Raw genomic sequence first — 24,384 nt, 5'->3', positions numbered from 1 at the left:
TACATGTGCTAGTTATTAGCATGTGGCTCTGGTAGTTAGGCTGATCTGTAGCAGCATAACTACAGGGAGTGCCTGGACGTGACCACAGTCATGAGGGCTCACTGAACCATTGCTTTCCACCCAAACCATTATCACAATTGAATGAAGGCATGGCATGGCTGGATGACAGCATTAACATCTCAAATTACCAGAAGACTCAATGACTGGGGGCCCCTGAGCTGTACACCTTGATTATAAAACTTGAGTCTTAAGTCTAGATTAAAAAATTGGAACTGTGTCAGAATCTCAAATTGGAGCTGGAAGACTATTCCATAACTGATGGGCTTTAAAGGAGAAGGCTCTGCTTCCAGCTGTGGTCTTGTAATTTTCGGAACTAAGTGAAATTCTGCATTTGAGAGTGCAGACCATGCCCCTCTGGGTTATGGTGGCGTATAACATACTATTATGAATATAAGGGGGGACAGGATTCCAGATCTCTTCTATTACTGTTGCATTGTTCTAGATTTTAGATTACCGGTACATATCTGTTTTGTATTTTTTTATCTTGCCCTACAAACTCACAAATTTGATGTAAAGATTGCTATATATTATTAAACAGGTTACTATACATCTAAATTCAAGGGAAAATTCAACTTCATATTAAAATAAGCAGGTTCTGTGTATATTCTAAAATGTGAGTCAAAGCAGATTTCTCTGTTAGTGTCTTAACAGTACTTAACTCAAATATTTTTGTATTACAAAAAGGTACTGAACAAAGTACAATACCAAAATGTCAACTCAACTTTATTCATGTGCAGCAAAACAACAGAACATATTTTAGACACACGTCTGGATCTTGACTGGCCACAAACACTCCCTTCCTACATAATAACCATAAACAACAATTATGTTCTAGCTCACTACTCACCCTTGTGGAGAAAAGCACATAGATCACATTTCTTTCTTTATTTTAAAAGGTCCTCTTCTGGCATTGACTAAACCCCTTTAAATGTACCAGTTCAATGAATTATTTATTATTATTATTATTATTATTATTATTATTATTATTATTATGAATAATTATAAATTATTGTAAATATCTTTATTCAAATAAACACAATAATCATCAATGACAATTACATCAGATTACTCACACTACCTGTGTTTTGGTGTGTATGATGGTGCTAGTATCATATTAATGCCCAGAGAGAGCATTAAAAGCATTAAAAGCTTATAATGTAGATACTTCAACAAGAAGGAAATGGTTGTTGAGTCCTTTTTAAATCCCTACTCAATCAATTCTAATCAAGTTTGTTAATCATAGCTCTTTTTATATGGATCATTATGTCCTTTCACAGTTCTTTCTCTCTTACATACACAGGCAGCATACACATGAGAAAGTGAGATATAAACTACACCATCCTTAAACTTCTCATCCAGTCTTTTCTGTCTTCAGTGTTCCCTCAAGCCCTGTCCTCCTCTTAAGGTTAGTGTAAAGGAGAGCAAAGTTGATAAGGTAGGTTGAGACACACACCACGCAAAAATCGCCCAGCACCAGAACCAGAATAGCAGCCAGGTATACAGAGCCAAGTGTGGACAGCCAGGACATCATCACCAAGACCTGTGCAGCTTTTCTGGATGCCATTTGACCTGCAAAAATCAAGGACAACCAAAGTATTAAATTAAACAACACAATATAAATCCAAGTCAGCCATACTTCTGTGAAACCAACCTGTTCAGTTAGGAAGCAACACTGATTGTGAATCAATTTCATCTGCTGTTGTGCAAATGGAACAGACATCAGGTAGAAGTGAGAGGCAATTAACAAGACTCCCCCTATAAAGGAGTGGTTCTGCAGGTGGTGACCACAGACCTTTTCTCTATTCTCATCCTTTGTGGCAGTGACCATATATAGTATAATATTATATATATATATATATATATATATATATATATATATATATATATAATAGTACCAGATGAAAGTTTGGGCACTTCTTCTCATTCAGTGTTTTATTTCTTTTAAATTTCTACATTGTACATTAATACTGAAGACATCAAAACTATGAAGGAACACATGAACGTATGTAGTAAACTTTATTTATTTATTTATTTATTTTATTCAATTATTTAAGGTAGCCACCATTTTCTTTTGATGACAGCTTTGCACACTCTTGGCATTCTCTCAATCAGCTGCTAAAGTTGCTGAGCACTCTGTGGCAAAATGTATCCCCAACCCTCTCAGTTGGGTTTAGGTTGGGTGATTGTGAAGGCCAGGATTTCTGACACAACACTCATTCTTGATGAGATAGCCCCCACATAGTCTGGAGGTGTGCTTACTGTCAGTGTTCTGTTGAAAATAAATTATGGTCTCACTGAGCATAAACCAGATGAGCTGGCATGTCCCTCATGCAGAGATGTTGAGATGTGTCTGCTGCTTGGACCCTTTGAAGCATTCATGTGAGCCCTAATCTGAGGTGTTGTTCATTTGCAGTTTCTGAGGCAGGAAACTCTGAGGAACGTCTGTTCTTTATTGCAGAGGTAACTCTTGGTCTTCCTTTCCTGTGGCAGTCCTCATCAGATACGTGTTGCTTGGCTTTCGTGACTGCACTTGGGAACACATTCAAAGATCTTGGAATGTTCCTGACTGACATTTATGTCCTAAATTAATGATGGACTGTTGTTTATCTTTACTTAGTTGATAGTATGGATCAAAACAGTAGTCAAATAGGTCCATTTATGGTATATGACTGTACCAACTGTGCCTCTGCACAACATCTACGGTCTCAAACCCTTTAAGAACACAGGAAATTCCACAAATTAACCCATAACATCACACATCTTTTAATTCAAAACCATTCCAGATGACTACCTCATGAAGCTGATTCAGACAAATGCTAAGAGTGTCTGAAATAGTAGGAGATATATAGCATAACAGTTTATATATGAAAAACTATTCAGAAGCACGGTGTGTGCATACTATGTACCCAACCAATGAAACAAAGTTAGAAATTATCACTGCAATATCAATCATTTGCAGTGACAACACTACACGTGTTTCAAGGTGTTTATATTTGTTATTTGTATATAGAAAGTTGTGTGATGTATGTTGAATCTAAACATTTCTAATGTTACTTTAAGTGTAATTACAAGAGAACATAATTACAGTGTCTACAGTGACTGAACACTCACCCAGGCCTAGCTGCACAGTATAGAAAACGATGCCTAGTAAACTGTTGGGCTGGTTAAGAGCACTGTCCTTAGCAATAAAGACCTGGAGAAGCCCAAAACCACGCCCCCACCTGGGAAAACAGGCACATACATCAAATTGTTCAGAACTGATCAACAAGCAGGCAGCGATACAAATTAGCTGGGCTGTCATTCATAACGAAGGCAACACAATTAAGAGCGCTCAATAGAGGCCCGATATTTCACGCTAGGGGGCCAAGTAAACCCACTCGTTACTCACCGCAAGTCCAGATTGACAGTGTGGTTAGGTGTACCGCATATGGACTCGTGGACAGTGATTGGAATTGCTGTGCCAGTCGATAGACAGATCATATTTGATTCGATCTGGTTACACTGTGCAGTAATAGGTTTACCAGTGACGGTGTAATGGACGGCGTTCAGGAGAGGGACCGTTAGTTGGTGCTTCAGTTTAAGTGTGTCTGGGCTCTTCTTTTGCAGCGAGGTCTGTGTGAGTATGGGAAGCGTTTTGTGGCACTCGGGTCTTGGAAGTTGTGTTGCTTTTCTTTGTAATGATACAGTGTGTATGTGTATGACTATGTGTGACACTAAATACACTAAATAAAGGATTTTTAAATCACAGCTTGCAAAATGTGCAGCATTGCAAAATTAAAAAAAAACCTTTAGCCTAAATATTGATATGTTATTTTTGCACGTCCAGTTTCTCACAAGTAACGTGGCATCAAATTAACACTGAGTTTTAACTGTTTTGATTACCTTGGTTCATTCATCTTACAGCTGTTTCCAGTGACAGCGGTGTAGCTTATCGACAACGTGGGCATGACACGCGTACACACTGTTAAATAAAACATGTCATAGACATATTTACCTTGAAGTGAAGACCTTTGAGCAGCTGACTGACTCAGCCAGGTCGCAGAAAGCACGGTATTCGGGGTTGCTCTCCCGGGAAAGCTCTACGTGTAGCGCGTAAACGGAAAGAACAATACCTAAACAGCACAGCACAGCGCGCGCACTCCTTTCCCATTCTGGAAGTCCGACAGGTAACTTGCGCGACGCCATATCGACACTTTTCGACCTGCCACAGACGTCTAGGGTGATTTCTCTAAACCCACTTTGAAACGGCTATGCCTTTTTTTAAGCGCAAGCGCCTCCCCAGAATTAGGCACCTTTTAAAACGGTTACAGTAAAAAGTAACAGAACGGAGCAGTTAAAAGTTAACAGAAACTCTGTCTCTGCAACGTGGAAAAGGCTGGCCTGATAGCTGGATGTTGACGCTGATGCGCTGCGCGTCCTGATTGGACGGACAGACAGATGTGGCCAGCTGTAGGACCCTGTCCTGTACCTACTAGCGAAACGTAAGGCTCCGTTTTCATAAGTTATCCCATGCTATTTGGGCTTCTGTGTTGTATTCAACCCTAAAACAAAAGAGATCAAATCTAACCCGTAAAGCAAAAGGACAACGGTTGTATCGATATCTTTCGTGGAGACCCTAGTCCCGACTATCCCCTCGCACAGTGCGTAATGGGAGGAGTCCTGTCTCACTTTACTGTGTGCCATATGTAAACAGTGGCAAGCTAACGTTCGCCAGTTCAGCAGGTAAGAATATTTTAATCGTATATATTATCCCACTGATGGACTATAATACAATATGTTAGGTAGGTTTTTTATTGGAATACTGGACGTTTGGCGCAACTGAACGATGATTATTCCCTCACACTGGTTATTTCGGTCGCCACCACCCAAAGAATGACCCTATTTTACAACGAAAAAAGCCCACCCCAGTAATACTATTGGTTTTTCTGCATTCAAACCTGCAGGCAATTGGATGTTCGAGCTGCCACTCAAACGCAATACGGAAGAATACGAGGAAGTAAAATAGCCGTAGCCTAACGAAAACCAGACATGCTTTGACGGAATCATTCTGAATGATCAACATCCCGACTGGTCATCAGGTATATTTTATTATTTTATTTACGGATTTTTATTGCATTAGATCAATGTTATTTTAGCAAGAACCAACATGAAACGTAAAATTCGTTTATAGCCTCTTTCCTCGTTGCGATGGGATATCACACCCCTAGGCAAGAAAGAATGAGCATTGAATGGTGTTCGTCTTATACTGAACCCCGCAGCGTCTTCATCATTATCATCATCATCTTTCATCCGTAGCGCTACTATCCCGCAGCTCTAACTCGGGTCCTTTTATAAAATGCCGTCAGTTTTCTGCGCTGTTGCAGCTTAGCGTTCTGTTTCGATCAAACAATAGATTGTGCTGCTAGACTATCACAGGCTCTGAGGTACGAGTAATGCGAGCAGTCTAACGAAATGACGTTCACAATTTATAATATGAATGAAAATGTATAACTCGACCTTTGTAGCCTTTAGTTCTGGAGTGCTGCGTTGGTTCGCGTGTTTTCTATGTTAGCCTAAATTCGTTAAATATTGGCAGACACCTACTAACTGAACGATAAGCTAGTTACCCTATAACAGCATGTAATCAATAACTTCACACGTGTCTCCGGGTCAATAATAAACCACGCCCACTGGTGTTGCATTCCGTTTCTTTCCAACGAAAGCTGTGATTCAGGATGTCATCCACTGAAGTAGAGAAAACGGACGACGCAGAACCAGCGGCACTACGCAACTCCTTTGACGCCGACAGCAAGAAGGAGAGGAAAGGCGACCAGAACCATCAGGGTCCAGTGACAGAAGTTCACCCTCCGCCTGCCAGTGACACGGCCCCCACAGCAGACGCGAGCACCGTGGCTGCGAAGAACCTGGCGCTGCTTAAAGCCCATTCTTTAGACGTGAAGTTTGAAGTCGGCGATGAGTATGACATCATTGAAACCATCGGCACAGGGGCCTATGGCGTTGTTTCATCTGCTAGGAGGCGGGACAATGGTAGGAACTGCATTATTTTAAAAACTGATTGTCATCAGTCCTATGAGAGAAAAGTTTTTCACAGCATTATCAATCTGTCCAGGTCGGCCCTTCCTGATCTCAGATTATTATACAAACAGAACAATTATTTCACATGGCAGAAAGTCAGAGATATTAATTGTGGCTTTAAAATGGTTCTGCACAAATCCAGTCATTACATTTATTATGAGTATTTGCTTCAAACACACATTAGAGGTTCATCTGCATGGCATACAGGTACTTTCTAGAAAACCAGTGAATTTTGTGACTTGAACCTAACCCAGACGGTAATATGAAAACAATTAAAACCATGTTAACCTCTGGTTGAATCTATAATTTATATATATACACACATACAATATAAGCACTCATCATTACTGGACATTGTTGTCCAAGAATGTGTGGGCAGTCACCTGTATTGTGCTTGAGACCTTTAAGTGAATACCAACTCATTTGTGGATCTTTTCTATCCTGTGAGCAGTAAATGTTTTCATTAATTCACAATTGTAATTTTGTACCCAGGCCAGCAGGTAGCAATAAAGAAAATCCCTAATGCCTTTGAGGTGGCGACAAATGCCAAGCGCACACTCCGAGAGCTCAAGATCCTGAAACACTTTAAACATGACAACATCATCGCAATCAAGGACATTCTTCAGCCTGCTGTACCTCATTCTGCCTTTAAATCTGTGTAAGTACGAGCAGTGAAGCTTAACCAATGCTCTTGGGAAATGTGAATTTTAACCATAATTTTCTCAGGGAATGTGAAGTTTCAGAATCTTTTGACTTTCTTTCTACACCTGTTCCATTTCTAGTTACGTTGTTCTGGACTTAATGGAAAGTGACCTGCATCAGATCATTCACTCAAGGCAACCTTTGACCCCTGAGCACACACGCTACTTCCTGTACCAGCTGCTACGAGGCCTGAAGTACATCCACTCGGCGAATGTGATCCATAGGGACCTGAAGCCATCTAACTTGCTGGTGAACGAGAACTGTGAGTTGAAGATTGGGGACTTCGGCATGGCGCGGGGCCTGAGTGCGGCTCGTACGGACGACTCCCGCTCATTCATGACTGAATATGTGGCCACGCGGTGGTACCGCGCACCCGAGCTCATGCTATCTCTCCACCACTACAGCCTGGCCATCGACATCTGGTCAGTGGGCTGCATATTCGCCGAGATGCTTGGCAGGAAACAGCTGTTCCCAGGGAAACACTATGTGCACCAGCTGCAGCTGATCCTCTCCGTGCTGGGCACGCCTCCCGAGACCATCGTGGGGGCGATCGGGGCCGAGAGGGTGCGCTCTTTTGTGCAGAGTTTGCCATCCAAATCTCCGGTGCCCCTCTCCAGGCTCTACCCGCATGCCGAGCCAGCAGCCCTCGACTTGCTGGATGCCATGTTACGCTTTGACCCTCGTGAGAGGATCAGCGTGTGCGAGGCACTGGAGCACCCCTACCTCGCCAAGTACCACGATTCCGACGACGAGCCAGTGTGCGTGCCCGCCTTCGACTTTGAATTCGACCAGCAGCCCATGGGCAAAGAGCAGATCAAAGAGGCCATCCTGGCTGAGATCCAGGACTTCAACCAAAAGAAGCAGAGCAGCAGGAAGAAGATCCAGTTCAAGCCGCTGCAGAGGTCCAGCACCAGCACAAACTCAGGTCCAGGGAACATGGTCAATAACGCACATCCAGCAGTACCACACACTCACAAAGCCCCAAACATTACAGATACTCAGCAGCAGCAGAAACTGGGTCATAATTTGGCAGCTACGATGCATACCATGACCAACTCTGTTCCTTCATTTTGTAAACCTCCCGCCGACCCTCCCCACCTCACTCATATTTTGCCGCCGTTAACCCAGGCGGGAAATTGTCAGGATGTGGATATGCCCAGTGCAAACTCCGATGGCCAACCAGAAACCATAGACCTTACCACTCCCATATCAAGCCAAGGCACACCTAATAATTGTGACCTAATGAGAGATTGCACAAAGAAGGAGGAGCCTGTTGAAGCAAATCAGGCTCCTCCAGGACAAATTCAGAGCATCCCACTCCCACAGATGACCTCTAAATCACTTCCCTCCAGTATTCCTCTGGCTGGACCCACCCTGTCCCTTTCTCAGTCCCAGGCTCAATCTCTCTCTCAGTCGCTTTCTCGCTCACTCGGAAAAGGAGGAAAGGCAACAGCCGGGGACACCGCCAGGAAAGACGGTGCAATTTCAGACGACACCAAAGCAGCTCTGAAGGCAGCTTTGCTCAAGTCTGCCCTAAGGCAAAAAGCTCGAGGTATGGGCAACCACACACGTGTATGTATGTAGCATAAACTGCGGGGGGGTGGTCGTTATTTACATGAGGGTGTAATTTAATAATCATTTGTCTTTGATTTGCAGATGGAAGTTCTGCGGCACTGTGCATAGACCTGAGTGGAGGCTTCGGGGGATCAGCGGCCCTGGTGTCCTCCACTGGTTCAGAACACCGGAGGCCTGTTACTGCTCAAGAGAGACAAAGAGAGAGGGAGGAGAAGCGCCGCAAAAAACAGGAACGGGCAATGGAGCGAAAACGCAAACTGAAAGAGAAGGAGAAAAAGGAGGGCAAACAAGGAGAATCTCTGGGTGGTGTCTTGCTAAGCGACAATGATAAGAAGCTGTTGGAGCGCTGGGGGCGAATGATGGACAGCCGAGTGGACAAATTACAGACCACTGATGGCAACACTGCCAAGTCCGGTGACAATAAAGGAGGGTCCTGTCAGATACAAGCAGCAGTAGGGAAAGGCCTGATGAAGATGTCCTCAGACCCGGTAGAATCAGTCAACCCTTCCAAACAGCCAAACGAGTTGCAGGCCTTTAAACCATCCCAAGCAGTAATTCCTCAGATTGGACAGTGTGTGGCGTCTGGAATGTTCCATCCACCTACCACTTTCAATTCCCTGCCACTCTCCTTGGGCTCAACACAGAATGGGGACATTGGAATGGTGACGGTTGGTGGGAGTGGAGGTGTTGGCGTGGTTGATGGTGGTGGGGCTCTGAATATGGTTGGAGGAGGCACAATTAGTGTGGTGGCCACACCATGTGCATTTGCCAAAAGTGACATCTTAAAACCCCAACCTCACACTCAGTTTCTTGGAGGTGGGACCATATTCACCACTATTGAGAACTGGACAGGAACTCAGGCAAGTGCAGGAACATCTCAGCAACCACAGGCTCAGCTCCAACCTCAGCAGATTCCACTGTTTCCCCCCCTGCAGGTGAGCCACCCAGCTCATGGGAGCTTTCCCCAGCAACCTGCTTCACACTCATCAATACAGCCTCGTCCTGACACCGGACCAGCTCGGTCTCTCCCGCACAACCCAACACCTGCTGCCAACCCACTTAAGCTGATTCCATCAGACACTTTCATCACAAAGCCTCCATCCCTAACCCCCAATGGCACCGCAAGAGTTGGCATGCAGGACAACACCAGCACGTTGCTGTCCAACCAGGACTCGATAGGTACTTCTCAGCCCCTGGAAAAGCTGTGCTCCATCCTGGAAGAGCAGCGGAATCCCCAGGAGCCTCCTGGAACATCTGCCCTAACCTGCCTGAGCCTCTCGGACACAGAGCCACCGGGGACCAGCAGGGCTCCAGATATCCACACAGTCACGCTACAGCTGTCTAAGTCACAGGTGTGCGGTTGTCTAAACAGGGTTAGAATAGAATGGGAATGATCTTGTTCATGTGGATAATATTAAACTACCACTCTACATTTTGACTGTGCAGTTTAGAGCAAATGTAATATATTAAGTAATAACGTATAGCAATGCACTGATACTCTGTAGATGGATGTGTTGGTAATGTTTTTCATTAAGTAACAACAGTGATGATTCTCTTTAATTGATGTATATGTAAGTGTGAGGTTGGTATTGTAATTTAAAGTTACTGGTTTATGTATGGCAGGGGTCACCAACCTTTTTCAAACTGGGAGCTACCTCTTGGATACCAATTATTGTGGAGGGCTACCAGTTTGATACATACGCGGCGTATTACAATTGTTGGCAACCACGGACAATCTCTAATAGTAGCAAAAAAAAAAAGTTGCAGCTCATTGGTGCGTGGCACTATAGTGAGCTATTTTTAGAACAGGCCCACGGGCACCATGTTGTTGATCCCTGATGTATGGTCTCATCTTACTGTTCCTTCTCAACATTCCAGCTTTTCAGACTCTCTCTGCTCCTCTCTCTGCCAGGTTGAGGATGTTTTACCCCCGGTTTTTTCAGTAACCCCTAAAGGCAGTGGGGCAGGATATGGCGTTGGTTTCGACCTTGATGACCTCCTCACCCAGTCTCTCACTGACCTCCAGCATTCAGATCTCAGAGAAAGGTCTAACACCAAACATTTGAAAATCAATAGCGGTTTCATTTCACCATGAAGCCATAAACTCTTTTTAAATTGTAAAATATCAACTAGTAAAATATCAACTAGTGGTTACAATATGCACTTCCTTATTTCCATATCAGTCACGACTTCGCCCCACTATCTGCATCCTTGCTGTCGGATTGGCTCGAGGTGCACCGCATGACCCCGGCTGACCTGGAATCGCTTCAGCAGGAGCTCCAGCTGGGATCTCCCATGATTCTTTCTGACAACTCCACCCTCCCCGAGGCCTGATTCATCCCCCACATCTTCTACCTTTCCATCATGTTTTTGGTGAAGTGAGAAAACTGAACATACGTCCCAGTAGAATTGCTGCTAAAATGTTAGGGTGGACTTGAACCATCATGGGTTAAGTGATTCCTGATTCAGCACCTTAAATCCACCTAGGCCAATACATTGTTCATCCAAAACAAGGGCTACACATTACTAGGTGCAGCCCTTTTTAAAAGGGACTTCATATTTGACCAAACGACTTTCTTGTAGCTGTGGCCTGCTGTTGTCTGTCTTACCTAGTGAACCTTTTTTTTTTTTTTTTTTTAAATCAAGTTACAGTATGCACAGTTGGTGCATTTTCACGACCACCTTGGTGCTAATTTGACAAACACTGGCGTGGCACAGGTATGAAAGAGCCTTTTGGTTGAAAAATATGAAGCTTAACACACTTAAGGTTGTATTGAGAACTGAGGAATATGTGATGGGGTGATCTCAAATTTATACTGCCCAACTTGATATCCTCGAAACAAAAGCGGCTTTTAAAAAAGGTGTATAAACTTTGCTGCTGCACCTAAGTGTGCAGAGAAGACTGAGGGACAGCCTCCCGTATGATGCATGTAATGCGGGCCAGTGAAACGGCACCAAATGGATCAGTCTGATGCATCAAGAAAGCCTTGTAGGAATTAGCATTTGACAAAACAGACTTCTGCACCAGCATCACAAAAGAAATGTTAGAAGCAAAAAGTGTAAACGAGTATTGGTGTTTTCTAATGAAACAGTTTTACACTTTCAACGTGACTGTTGAAAGGTAAAGATGTCATTTCACAATGAGTAAACCAAGGTAGCAGAGAACTTGCATACTGATCTGAGTGATATATCCACAGTGTAGTTTTAGTTCACAGAACAAGGCATCGCTTTACAAGATTCTTTATTTACAGCAAATCACCTAAAGGTAAACAGGCCAGTTCAGTTTAAAAATGGCTATTTATTTCTCTAATAAATATTTTGTTAAAACTGTGTTGAATGAATTCTCAATGTACAACTCAAGTTCATGTGTTTGGTTTTCTGACTTCCTGAATGCTGTTTTCCTACTCACAGTTTAAATGTGGAAACTGAATGTCAGTTTCTGAACGATGGCTTCTCTAATGGTTATAAGGCTAGAGGATGTTCTACTCATGAGAGGTCTGCCCAGTCACCAGCAAAGGCAAATGGCAAAGATGGGAATTGTTTTACATACATACATATATCCTTGTCTCATTTCTGAGATTATTTAATTTCCCTTCTTTCAGTACTGGGTAAGGTAGATTTATCTTAGTAACAATGTCATTGCCAGTGCGAATAAAGTCCTGGTCAGCATTGCAACCCAGCCAGCCCAGTTCTGACGTGCGCCACCGTAGAGTTGGATTCCCTGTATGTTCGTCTTGACGAAGCTGGAAAACGCAGACACCCTGGCGTACACTCCTGGACGGTTGGGCTCTGCACAGCCTAGACCAAAACTTACAATTCCAGCCTGTACCCAGGTGCCATTAGACGTCTGACATACCAGAGGGCCTCCTGAATCTCCCTAAGACGACAAGTAAGGAACAGCTAGACATTAACAGAAGTGCATATAAGCCAAGATGACACAGGCTGCTCAATGTAGCACTGTGGAACAGACGTCCAATTACGGAGGCATATCGACTTACCTGGCATGAGTCTTTGCCACCCTCCTGGTAGCCAGCGCAGAGCATGTCAAAGCGAACGTTAACCTGCTCCATGGCTCCGATCTGAAACATCTCCTGACAGGCTGACTGATCAATGATTGGCACCTGTACTTGCTGCAGATTTCCCGCCCCCTGCAGAGACACTAGGCAGAGAGAAAGGACTTGTGATTAGGTCTGCCACAAACGATTATTTTCATAGTCGACTAATCACCAATAAATTTTTATGATTAGTCGACTAATCAGATTAATTGAATATGAAACATACATATCACACTAGAATGCAGCTGCCATTATATAACCATCATTAAATTTCAGCTACACTGGTGTGAAAAAGTTTTTGCCCCCTTCCTGATTTCTTCCATGTTTGTCACACTTAAATGTTTCGGAACATCAAACCAATTTAAATATTAGTCAAAGACAACACAGGTAAACACAAAATACAATTTTTAAATGACAGTGTTTATTATTAAGGGAGAAAAAAATCCAAACTTACATGGCCCTATCGTTAACAGCTATCAAGATGAGTAAGAGCAAGTTAACGCTCTGTTTACGTTCATTTTAGCAGCTAACTAAAATTGTAACTGTCACAATCAGCCACAACATGCTTCCTTTTCAGGTGCTCGTGCATCGTGGTTGTGCTGCCGTGGAAAGCAAGTTCTGCCTTGCAGATATTTCATTGCATGTGTTTCTCTTTCATTTTCTTAAAGTGATCCCACACGAGTTCCGTAGCCGGGTAGCCACGATACTAGAGCCTGTCTGTATAACGTCCTGGGATGTCGTTTCTACTACTGCGCATGTGTGTCAAGGACAGAAAGGCAGACGCAGCAGTGAAAACTGCCACAGCAGTTTGGAGAAGAAAAAAAAAAAGACGCATCGACTATTAAATTAGTCGTCGACTATTTTAATAGTCGACAATCATGACTAGTCGACTAATCATGGCAGCCCTACTTGTGATTTGAGGAAGTCAAGCACCTGATCTCAAGCACCAGTGAAGCTCTTTGCTTAGCGCCTTGAGGCCTTTTAATTTAATCAAAATTTGATCCTAGCCCATGTCGACTGCCCCATGTCCTAAAAGTCTAAAACACCTGCTTCTAGGTTTACAGGGATTTGCTTTATTAATAAACTGCTCGTGATCAAATAAACAATGTCAGGATATGACACATTGTTTTAACATCAATAACAATACTACTAATACAGTTATTAGGCATGTACTACTAGAACCATTTTAAACCCCTAAAAGGGTCCAGACTGCAGTGCCCAGTCTCCTAGCATGTGAATGATGAGAGCATCTTTGAGGAGTTGCACTGGCATTCAGAACCGACTTAAAAATCTAGATATCATTACTAGGATATGAGGTGTGCATCCTCAAGGGCTCATAGATCAGCTGATAGGAACTCTATTAGTGGAACACACATATAGTTGGACTCCATCAGCATGCAGATTTCACAACGATGTCGAAATGTTTCCAACACACACCAAGCAGAACCCCACCTGTCATGTAGGGCTACGCCCCCTATCTTAGCTGTCACTCTGGTTCCCTGTTCCTCGTGTCCGTGTTGTTCCTTGCCTGTTACTCCCACCCTGCTTGTCTGCTGCCCTGGTTTCCCTCTGTCTGCCACGCCCGTGTCGTTATGGTCTTCACCTGTGTCTAGTTTAGTTCCATGTATATATATTCCTGTGTTTCCCTAGTCCCTTGTAGGTTATTCATTCTATTGTGGTATTTTGCTTCTCCGTTGTTTTGCCGTGCTTTGTTCGATTGTGGTTCTTTGTGCTTTCTTGTCTGTTCTTGGTTTCCCTGCCTTGTTGTTTTCATTCTACCTGTTAGTCATGCCCTTGTATTTGTCTTATCTGGACGGCTCTCCAATTACGACTCCTACCTGCCTTGTTGACCACAGTTATGGAATTCCCTCAATTAAATCTCGCTCTTCTCAGCGTTTGTGTCCGCCTCATCGCTCTGCAGCATATGCTGCGTTACAGAATGACCCACCATACAAGGATACAGCAAGGGAGCGAGACTCTGGTAAGTTTAATCGCTGTAATGAGATGTTGGCTGGTTCAATTAAGTTTAACTCACCGATGTTACAGTGCAAATGAACCAGAGACAGGAATTCCCCTAGCACTGGGGTTACAAGGGAGTCTCGTCGCTGTAAAAACAAAGCGCAGTTACTTTCGGTTTCTAGCTTTAGCGATGAGCTCCCTGATAAGCACTATGTGTCTGCCCGACTTGGTAAACACTACAGGGAAGAGCAACCTGTAGTGCAAGGTTTGGGCAGGCGGAATGAATGTGCAGACGAGCATTGGCTTGGCTCTCGGTTGGCTTTCAAAAGCCATTGTGAACTCCCGATGCCTCAGACAAGGCGGAGTCACAATGAAAGCCACCGAGAAGCAGTTGTGTCTATGTTCTTCCAGGCGCAGACCAAACCGGGGAAGGAAGACCACGCCCCCGAAGCAGAGCCCTGCCACCACAGCGCATCATGTGGTCAATACCTGCCCTGAGGAAGACCTCCCTCCACTGATCCTGCCACTGATTTTTTTTGGGGGTGGGGGAGGACATCAGGCCAGAGGTCCCGCCCCCCAAGGACGTCTCCTCGCTTCAGCGTCCTGTTCCCGTGACCCGGAGGGGCTCAGCCACGCCTCCTGTTCCCGTGTCCCGGAAGGGGTCGTCGCCGGTTCCTGTTCCCGCTGCCCGCCAGCCGGCCCCGCCTGTTCCCGCTGCCTGCCAGCCAGCCCCACCTGTTTCTCCAGAGACTGTGCTGCCCACATGTGGGCATGGACTCAATGTGTTTGCTCCTCTCTTTGGTTGTTCTGTCTCTATGCCCATGTTCCCCTTGCTCCCATGTTCCATCCCTGGTTTTGTGTTGGTCCCAGTCCCTGTGTGTGTGCCTGTTCGTGTCCATGTGTCCTTCCCTGTGTCTGATGTGTTCCTCCAGGAACCTGTCCCGCTTCCCCAAGTTGCCCAAACCTGTCTCAGTTGTTCATAGCGTCTTTGCCTCTGTCCCGTTCCCTGGCCCCACTCCCGTGTTTGTTCCCGGTCCTGTCCCATCCAGCCCTGCTCCTGTGCCTCGCCCTGGCTCTGTCCGGTGTCCCAGTGTCGCTTGTCATGTCCTGTCCCCATCCAGCTTCTGGCCAGTCTCCGCGTGTCCTATCCCTGCCATGCCCCAGTCTCCATGCCCTGTTTTGCCCGATCCTGTCCCTCCGGTCTGTCCTGGGGTGTCCTGTCCTGTGTCCGCTGTCCTCGTCTCTGGCCGTGCCCCATTCCCTGTCCTGTCTTAGTCTGTTCCCCTGTCCTGTCTGCCTTTGCGTGCCCCAGAATGACATGCTTTGAGGGGGGGTGCCCTTATATTTGTCTTATCTGGACGGCTCTCCGATTATGACTCCTGCCTGTCTTGTTGACCATGGTTATGGAATTACATTTACATTTATGGCATTTCGCAGACGCCCTTATCCAGAGCGAATTACATTTTTATCTCATTTTTATACAAGTGAGCAATTGAGGGTTAAGGGTCTTACTCAGGGGCACCTCAGTCATGGCCTCAAGTCTGGGAATCGAACCCACGACCCTCCGGTCACAAGACCAGTTCCCTAACCACCAGGCCATAACTGCCCCATGACTGGAATTCCCTCTATTAAACCTCGCTCTTCTCAGCGTTTGTGTCCGCCTCATCGCTCCACAGCGTATGTTGCGTTACACCACCCTGCATTGGACACTCGGACCACAACTCTTATGCTACTACCAGCATCCAGACCACTGGTCTGATTCTCCAAGCCAGTGAAAACCTGGCCAGCAGGAGTCATCAATTCTCTTCTAGACTGTTTTGCACACACCCTGTGGAACACATCAAGACCACTACTATTGCCAAAGAAGTCTCCAGTGTCCTGCCTCAGTGACTACCATCCTGCCGCTCACACCCACCATCATGAGGTACATCAGGGTACAGGTAACCAACATATTTGCATGTAGAAAATACTACATTCAGAAGTTCAATGGCCATTTGTGTAAACATACACGCCAAGCCATATGTACCCCTCATTCTGCATTTAGGCAGTATTTTTCCTAAATGTGGAAAGTTTGTAGGTAGGTAAACCAACACAGCCTCTTCTCTCATGCACATTTTAATGGGCCCCTTACACCATCACATATACCTTACTATCTGATTAATTGTCTATACTTATGTGTTGGACTTTGGTCCTAGAGCAATGTTATTCTGTTTCACTGCATATAGTTGAAATTATAATATAAAACCACCTGACTCAATGCTTCAGGATCCGAATACATATTTTGGACAACTGCATGCGTCCAACTTTGTGGGAACAGTTTGGGAAGGCCCTCTTCTGTTCCAGCACGAGATTGCCCCAGTGCACAAAGCAAAGTGCATAGTGGTTTGGTGAGTTTGGTGTGGAAGAACTTGGCTCGTCAACACAGAGAGCCATGACCATATCCCCATCAGACCACCTTTGGGATAAACTAGATTAAAAACCATGCCCTCTCATCCAGTGTCTGTGTCTGACTTCATAAATGCTCTTCATAACTGCAATTACAATCACTGTCTTCTTAAGACTCATTTCTATGCATGCTAATAAAATTATTAATAAATAATAAAACAAATTATTGATCCTTTGTCTCTCCTGCTCTGCACTTACCCCCATCTCTGATGTCACCCCAGCCGGTGATGGTGCACACTGTGCCAGCCTGGAACACGAGGTCTGAGTCGGGAACACAGATGGGCTGGATGTGGTCAGACCAGATGACCGGGGAGGAAAGCTTCACCAGGGCGATGTCCTGGCCCAGCTGCGGATCCGTGTACCCATAAGGCACCACCACCTGCGTGACGCGTGTCATCGACATGTAGGGGTTCCAGCCGTTCAGGCTCTGCCTCCCTGCGTAGATGACGTAGGAGGAGATGTCGCGTGGACTGGGGGGAGGTAAAGGGAGAAAGGGGGGCAAGCTATGAAGGACCAACTAGTAAAAGCTCCCTGTTGAAGAAGAGTTCACTCAAGCATGCAAATGAGGTTGAGCCAACGGGGACAAACAGTGGGAGTCAGATGTGAGTGGCTGGGAGGGGACCATACGCACTCTAAGTGGCATGGTGCTAGGAAAAATTGATTCGGTACCATTTCTGCAGTGCAGCAACATCTCCAGAGCAAGAACATATCCAAACTCACTTTGGGAAACAGTGGGCTGCAGACAGCACCCAGTCTGCAGTGATGAGTGTTCCTCCACAAACATGTCCTTGGTTGGTCTGAGAACAAGCACAGAGGAACAGAGGAATTGAAGTATTAAATTAGGAAGCTGTTCCCATTCAGGATTCAACAAGGTCAACACACAGCAAAGTGCAGAATGCAGAAAGGGGCTGTGACTAGCCAGAGATGATGAGTGAACAAACCAATGACCGTGAGGTCATTAGAAGCATGGCAGCATTCTCCCTTACCCACTTCAAAGAGTATTAGTTTCTGTTTCTGAGTCAGATCGCTTCTGGCACAAAAGCGTTGAATCCACCCACCCAAAGATTTACATACATTTACTCTAGTGTGTGCCAGGATAACAGAGAAAAACACAGAACATTCCATAAAAACGTACAGCCCATTCAAAGTACTTCAAATTCTATGTTAAATAAGCTTTTGTTTGAATGTGTAAACTGGTTTATAATATCCACTAATATACAAAAAGCTAGACATCTCTGGGACTTCCTGCCAAAATGTAACCCAGAACCAGACTGAACTGCACAATCACTTACCTCACGTACTTGTATCTAAAAGCTAATTCTGGAAGGCTGTCAAAAATATTAAATACTACAAGCGTCAGAGAAAAGACGCATGCGAGGTATAGGAGTCATCTAATCACTGTGTTTACTTAGGACTTATCACTCTATTTATTTGGGTTGATCCATAGATCAGAACTGCAGTGCTATTTTAAAAGCTGAGATTTACATGGATTTCTGGGAACACTGATGGGTTTGATTACAGTACACAAGCCAGTTATTTAGATATCACATACTTTTAAGAGGCTATACAAAGGATATTGTAAATAACATATGAAACATATCAAACTCTGGTAGAGTGCTCCCCTCCCCACTGACCTACAGGCACACACTAATGTGCATCTCACATTATCTTGTTATCTTGCTCTAAATCTGCATAGCTCAGAATTCCTTTAGGTCATAGCTCGACTATAAACATAGTTTGCCTAGCACTGACCATAGAGAACACATTGCTGTCTCTTCATACTAACTACGTCCAACGGGTACATTATGTGATAATCTCTGAGAGAACACAGATGTGGATAACAGTGGGGTAGAGCAAACTGCCCCTGGGGCAAGACAAGAGTTCACAGACCAGGTTTTGGCATGCAGTACAGCTGAGTGGAGTGTCACAAAACAAACCATTAAACATTGGTAGTTTGTTTATATCAAGAAGAGTACTTTGGCAAGACTCTTATGATTACATATGTAATAGGATAGAACATTTATGTTTTACTGGGTAGGAGCAATGCATTAATCCACCACATGTGTGAAATGTAAAAATAATAATAATAATAATAATAATAATAACACACCGATTATGATGTGGTTTACAATACACTATGATTGCAACACTGGTAATCCTTCATGTGACAGGGGTATGTAGGCCTGTCTTATTTTTGCCAAATAATTTGTTTGCCTGATTATGTGAAGGCAGTAATTGGTCAAAACATCAGGCAAATTTTCTGCAATGTCCAGGGGCCTCATGTACAAAGACTTGCGTGGATTTCTTACTAAAAATTGGCGTACGTACAAATCCAGAAAATGGCGCACATTTCTTTTGTACATCCCAATCGACGTGGAATTGAACGCACACGGTGACACGCCTCCCTATAAATATGCAAATTCATTTAAATTTGCCCTGCACCAGAGAAGTTTGCTCTCTGATCTATCACAAACCATGTCTAAACGGGGAAAAAAGAGGAACTTCACCGAATGTGAAAGTAGAGACGCTCCTGAATGAGGTAGAGGTGCGGAAAAAATGTTTGTTTGGCACGTTGTGGCATTATGGCAAAGCGCAAAAGGTCTGAGTGGGATAGCGTGTGTGAAGCTTTAAATGTTGTGGGGTCAGAATAATGCACACTGGCAGAATAATATAATGCACCTAAAAATATCAGTGATGCGCTCACTAGCATCAGCGACTCAATAAAAGAATTGGTTAAAATTTGCGCTGCGCATTAATTTGTCCTGGCTCTGGGTCCACTGGTTGCTCCACCACCTCTAACAATGGCACGGCATACCTGTGCGCAACATTGTGCAGGACCCCACATGCCAGCGCCACCGGCTTTTCAGCTGCCCAATTGCCCTCTCCACAACTGACCGGGTGTGAGAATGGAGAGAATTGTATCCCCGCTCCCGGTCAGTCTGTGGATTACAAAGGGTCATCAGCCACGTCTTGAGCACGTAGCTGCTGTTTCCTAAGTAATTTAACAATTACCCATGTTTAAAATTAATTATTCTAAGCTGGAAATGTCAAATGCTTTTATTTAAATGCTTACATTTTGTTGCTTACCAAGTAGGCACCCATCACACACTCTGCTAGCTTGTAATCTTATCCCAACCATGCAGTTTGTAAGGATGTACTAATCATTGGGTTGATCCAGGCCAACGTGCCACTACATTAGTAAGTTTTTACATCACAGATTATTTGCACGTTTATGGAATTAAAGTGCTTTTTATTCACATAAGCAAATTCCTCCTCAAATGGTGCCTTCATAGAAATGTGTGTGCAGTCGATCGCTCCGATTATATTAGGGTTGCATTATCGCTGCAAATTGCGCTTTAATGTTTGCCTGGTCAACCGCTTCTTAATGGGAACTTTATATAACTAGCTGACATGCAGATGATCCCATCCAAAACAGCTGGCATGGCCCGGCTCAAAGATGACTGGGATATCCCCAACCGGTCTGCCAGTTCGCTTTGAAACGAGCCAGTTGCCAGGAAGCCGAGCGTTGTCGCTGGCAATGCGCAACCCCTCGCGTTTCTCTCTCCAAAACTGGACCCAACTCAGCACAAGAGGACAGCTCTTGGAAATCTGAAACGGCTTACAAGCCAGTCATCATCATGGGCTAAAGAATCATAATGGTCACGGAAAACGCGCTCTCTGCGAATTCGGCCATTAGCAATATCTTCCAGTAATGCCAACGCTACCATCTCCCAAGAACTCCAGCGTAACATGTAATGCATGTTTATATAATCTAGGCTAAGTGGAAACACGTTGAATGATTATTTCAGTAAGGCAGTGAAATTGTCTGATTAATTTACTGTTTAATTTTCTGATTAATTTACTTTATTTTACCCAGTAAGGGCTTACTACAATGTGTGCGTGAAGGATATCTTAATAGTTGTAATTTCAATGCATCACCACTAAGTGTCGCTAATTGACGAAAACACGTTAGAAACATGTGTACGCCAGAGGTGAAGGTGTCGTAGGTGTACGCACTCTCACGTTCAAATCACATTGCGTACATCCGACCGTTTGCGTGAAACATAGCGTACACAATGTTTTTGTGCGTACGCACCGTTAGTACATGAGGCCCCAGGACTGTTCAAGATGGAGAAAAAAAGGATTTGTTATCTCCATATCACCATAGTTAGTAAGTGAATATTGTGATAATTAACAAATGATGCATCAGGCAGACCCACATGGTCAGGCTCGTTATCATTAATGGCGCTTCTACGATGGACCTGAAGTCATTTAAGAAGCAAGCATTTTAGGACAAGGAATACAAAAGAAGTGGATTGATGCTTACTAAAACCACTACAAGGAATTTTTCTTGAAGCCACTAAAAACATTTGTTGTGTTTTTGAGGCAGAGAGAAACCTCCACCATCTCCACTGAGTGTGCGTGTTCCTCACATTTCTCCTTGTAGTTCATGTGCTCAATTTTCTGTACATTTTTTTGGACTAAATATTTACTTCCTGTGTCCTTCCAGTTTTTGGTTTATGTGTTTATTTTTTAACAGCACATACAATGTTTGTGAATACAATCCTCTTCTCAATTGGAAAACTTTTCAGTTGTTTTGTAATCTATTTCATTGTTATCGAGGTAGTATCCAGAATTACAGACCACTGTGATTTTAGCATTTACCAGCGCCACTACTGAAGTACTGGGGGAATAAACTGGGCATTAGGTGTCATAGGGGGAACAAACTCCCCAAGTAAATAAAGCATCAAAACCTCACAGCCCTAGGTGTACACTTCAGGCATACTAAAGTTATATACATGCTATCAAGCACAATTTCTCCTAGCTGTGCTTCAAACAGTACTACTGCAGGTTGGATATTTTGTGAGAGCCAGTATTAATTCAGCATGCATATATCCCCATTACTGTTAAAACCATAAACTTAAAAAAAATCCAATTTAAATGAATTCTAAATACCATTAGAATACATTTTAAAATGTCTTTATGTAGACTTATTAAAATATTTTAGTCTGTTCTATGGTTGGAGCAAAACATCTATAATTCCTAGGTACAGTCATACAGGTATTGCATTTACAAGTCAACAGTTGTATGCAGTATTGCGGTCTATTTGGATTGCCAGCACAACTTCCTCCTTGCCTTGCCAAGTGTGATGCATTTCTAATTATGGAGACCATCAGAGCACCAAACATGTAGGCTTCGGGAACCTGAATGTGCCACACCCCATGGGTAGACACCTGAAAGTCTGATTCTGCGCACATACATTACATGAGTCTCCAAACAGATCAGCTTACAACAACAGGAAGAAAAACAAAAGTGTGCCATTATGGCATGATGAGATTGAGTGACATATTCAGGCTATTGTTGAAGAACAAAGGCGGCAAAGCAGACAAGAACCAGAGCCTGCGTCACGATTACTTAAGGACATGGACAAACAGGCACCGGGATTGCAAGGCCCTCGCATGTCAAGAAGATTCTAGCCCAGTGACGGACCACTCCGCCATCCACATACCTGGATATCCACTTGCCATGGCCAGTGACCTTCACCTGCATCGTACCCGCCCACAATCCTGGACTGGAGAGGCGAATGGCCACATTCTGGGAAAGAAGGGGTGGAGTGTGACACTTCTGCGCTTGCAAATACCTCATGTTACCAACGCCTCAACAAGAAAGATCAGTTATTTAAAAGAACAAAATCTATTTCCACTCAACACAAGTAGTATAAAATATAGATCATGAAATGTTATATTTAGAAGGTTTGTTTGATATACAGCACAGCGTGGCTGGTGCCCGCACGCATGCACACACCCACTCTATAGGCACAATTTATTTTAATTTTTTTAAATGAATGCGTTACATTTAGAAAGTTAACATGTAGGACCAGTGAACTGGGGATGTAGCCATTATCAACATAAAATACAGATTAACCACACAGGAAAATCAATGGCTGCAAGTGGGAGGGCATCCTTTTCAGTAAGGTTTAAATTAAGTGTTCTACAGAGTATACCTGTATGAAATAAATATCATCAGTCTACTACATAATTCTGTGGTTGACAAAGTTTCTTTTGACTATGCAGGAGTCTCGAATGTCTGACAACACATTTTATCCTTGGTTAACTATAGTTGTCTGTTTGTACATCTGACAGTGTACCTGAATCAGTACACTGGCCATCAAAAGAGCAATGGTTAAAAAAATGGTAATTTGATGTAATAATTCTGAAATTGCATGTTCTAAAGACAAGGACATGATGACCACTGACAACTGAGTTTTTTGTGCCATTTTCACACATACTAACTGCAGCGTTTCTGCAGGTAGCCAGCAGGTGAGGCACCGCGCAATCTGTTGAACTAACGAAATACAAAAGTATTTGATTTGACGTGCACGTGACCTAACGACAGGCTAAAATAATATTGATCAGTGGAAAATAACTACCAGTTCACCGATTCACCAGTCCAAAATAATGACAAATAGGTCCATGTGTTACATGGAGTACTGTTTGAAAGCCAGTGTCGCCACAGTCCCAAAGCTACGTCGTTTTCCCCTTCGCTTTCCGTCTCACATGCCCCACCTTTCTTAAGGAAACCAGTGTCAATTCGAAATTAAATAAGTGATAAGTAACGTGCTTGTCAAAATTAGCTTAAATTGTTGTTCGACAGTGTTAAATGATCAGAATAAAGACCAATTTATTTGCTAATCTTCAGTGTGTGAACACTTGTTATGCATTAGCAAAAATACATTAATTAAAATAACACCTGCATGACTGCTTCTGGTGACTGCTCGACCAAGTGCCAATAAATATTATTTTGTGTTGTATGTTTTTTCTCAAGTGACGGTACCTCATACAATACCAGGGGCCTACAAGTCTCAGCCTAAAACAGAACTTCAAGCGAAACATTGCGTATAAATAAATAAGAATAATCAACGAAATTGCAGTAATCCGTGACTGAAAAAAAGTATGTTAAGCAGATAAATTAGCTCTTTCTTAAGTACTTTTGAAAGTTTCCGAGCAATTTAATCACCAGACAAACACACTGGCGCGCACATCTAAATTTTAAATCATTAACTTACCTTGTGCCTTACTTGTCCAAACACCTTAGAGTAGGAAGTGAAAGAATATTATATTATTGAGAGAAACAAAATAACAGCTTGCGATTTTACACTGTTTCAAACACTCTTTAAAAAACTGACCTTATGCTACATAGAAGCCAATACTCACCTACCAATACCAAAAAAGTCGTCCAACAAGACCGGGAGTTTTGCATTACGAGTCGAAATCAAAACCCTCCTCGAATAACAAGGTAAACGCTATCAAGTTAAAAACACCAGCTGAGTGCAATAACTTCGTAATGAACACTCAGATTAAAACACAAGGCAGGATTCGTAATTTAGTCAAATGACAGCCTAAAACAACGTTATTTAATTCAAGTTTCGATCTGAAGAGAGACGAAGAACACACCAACGAGTTTCGGATAAAATGAAGCGAAGGCAACCTGTAGCGCACGACCCAATCACAGT

General features: G+C 43.6%; 3 protein-coding genes across 4 annotated transcripts; 1 reads left to right on the top strand and 2 right to left on the bottom strand.

The window, feature by feature from the left end:
- Window positions 1-767: 767 nt before the first annotated feature.
- vkorc1 (vitamin K epoxide reductase complex, subunit 1) lies at window positions 768-4,528 on the bottom strand. The gene is made up of 3 exons (XM_076987887.1): window positions 4,055-4,528; window positions 3,172-3,281; window positions 768-1,629 (listed from the first exon to the last, which is right to left on the bottom strand). The coding sequence occupies exons 1-3, from the start codon at window positions 4,243-4,245 to the stop codon at window positions 1,412-1,414; spliced, it is 519 nt and encodes a 172-aa protein (XP_076844002.1). The 5' UTR covers window positions 4,246-4,528; the 3' UTR covers window positions 768-1,411.
- On the top strand, window positions 4,468-12,208 carry mapk7 (mitogen-activated protein kinase 7). Of its 2 annotated transcripts, none has more exons than XM_076987883.1 (8): window positions 4,468-4,541; window positions 5,004-5,138; window positions 5,763-6,087; window positions 6,628-6,793; window positions 6,918-8,389; window positions 8,494-9,764; window positions 10,325-10,458; window positions 10,596-12,208. In XM_076987883.1, exons 3-8 carry the CDS (start codon window positions 5,775-5,777, stop codon window positions 10,744-10,746), a joined length of 3,507 nt encoding a protein of 1,168 aa, XP_076843998.1. In that variant the 5' UTR covers window positions 4,468-4,541; window positions 5,004-5,138; window positions 5,763-5,774; the 3' UTR covers window positions 10,747-12,208. The 2 variants fall into 2 exon arrangements, with proteins under 2 accessions (XP_076843998.1, XP_076843997.1); XM_076987882.1 differs by lacking the exon at window positions 4,468-4,541 and adding an exon at window positions 4,667-4,782.
- Window positions 11,637-24,384, bottom strand: LOC143488900 (serine protease 33). Its single transcript, XM_076987884.1, has 7 exons — window positions 24,086-24,384; window positions 23,938-23,961; window positions 22,381-22,466; window positions 17,592-17,668; window positions 17,070-17,341; window positions 12,411-12,571; window positions 11,637-12,289 (listed from the first exon to the last, which is right to left on the bottom strand). The coding sequence occupies exons 1-7, from the start codon at window positions 24,129-24,131 to the stop codon at window positions 12,032-12,034; spliced, it is 924 nt and encodes a 307-aa protein (XP_076843999.1). The 5' UTR covers window positions 24,132-24,384; the 3' UTR covers window positions 11,637-12,031.

This window comes from Brachyhypopomus gauderio, unplaced genomic scaffold (assembly GCF_052324685.1).
Source record: "Brachyhypopomus gauderio isolate BG-103 unplaced genomic scaffold, BGAUD_0.2 sc57, whole genome shotgun sequence".
NCBI lineage: Eukaryota > Metazoa > Chordata > Actinopteri > Gymnotiformes > Hypopomidae > Brachyhypopomus > Brachyhypopomus gauderio.
The sequence above is the reverse complement of the archived record's forward strand: the minus strand, read 5'-3'. Positions and strand labels throughout refer to the sequence as shown.

Bases quoted from the DNA above. Each gene is read 5' to 3' on its own strand.
- vkorc1 (XM_076987887.1), bottom strand. From the start codon at position 4,245: ATGGCGTCGCGCAAGTTACCTGTCGGACTTCCAGAATGGGAAAGGAGT. The intron at 3,282-4,054 runs GTAAATATGTCT...CTGTTTTCCCAG, and splicing joins TCAAAGGTCTTCACTTCAAG to GTGGGGGCGTGGTTTTGGGC. The intron at 1,630-3,171 runs GTGAGTGTTCAG...TGATTTTTGCAG, and splicing joins TACTGTGCAGCTAGGCCTGG to GTCAAATGGCATCCAGAAAA.
- mapk7 (XM_076987883.1), top strand. From the start codon at position 5,775: ATGTCATCCACTGAAGTAGAGAAAACGGACGACGCAGAACCAGCGGCA. The intron at 6,794-6,917 runs GTAAGTACGAGC...TTCCATTTCTAG, and splicing joins CATTCTGCCTTTAAATCTGT to TTACGTTGTTCTGGACTTAA. The intron at 9,765-10,324 runs GTGTGCGGTTGT...TCTCTCTGCCAG, and splicing joins TACAGCTGTCTAAGTCACAG to GTTGAGGATGTTTTACCCCC.
- LOC143488900 (XM_076987884.1), bottom strand. From the start codon at position 24,131: ATGCAAAACTCCCGGTCTTGTTGGACGACTTTTTTGGTATTGGTAG. The intron at 23,962-24,085 runs GTGAGTATTGGC...TCCTACTCTAAG, and splicing joins GACTTTTTTGGTATTGGTAG to GTGTTTGGACAAGTAAGGCA. The intron at 17,669-22,380 runs GTATGTGGATGG...GCTTGTTCTCAG, and splicing joins CATGGCAAGTGGATATCCAG to ACCAACCAAGGACATGTTTG.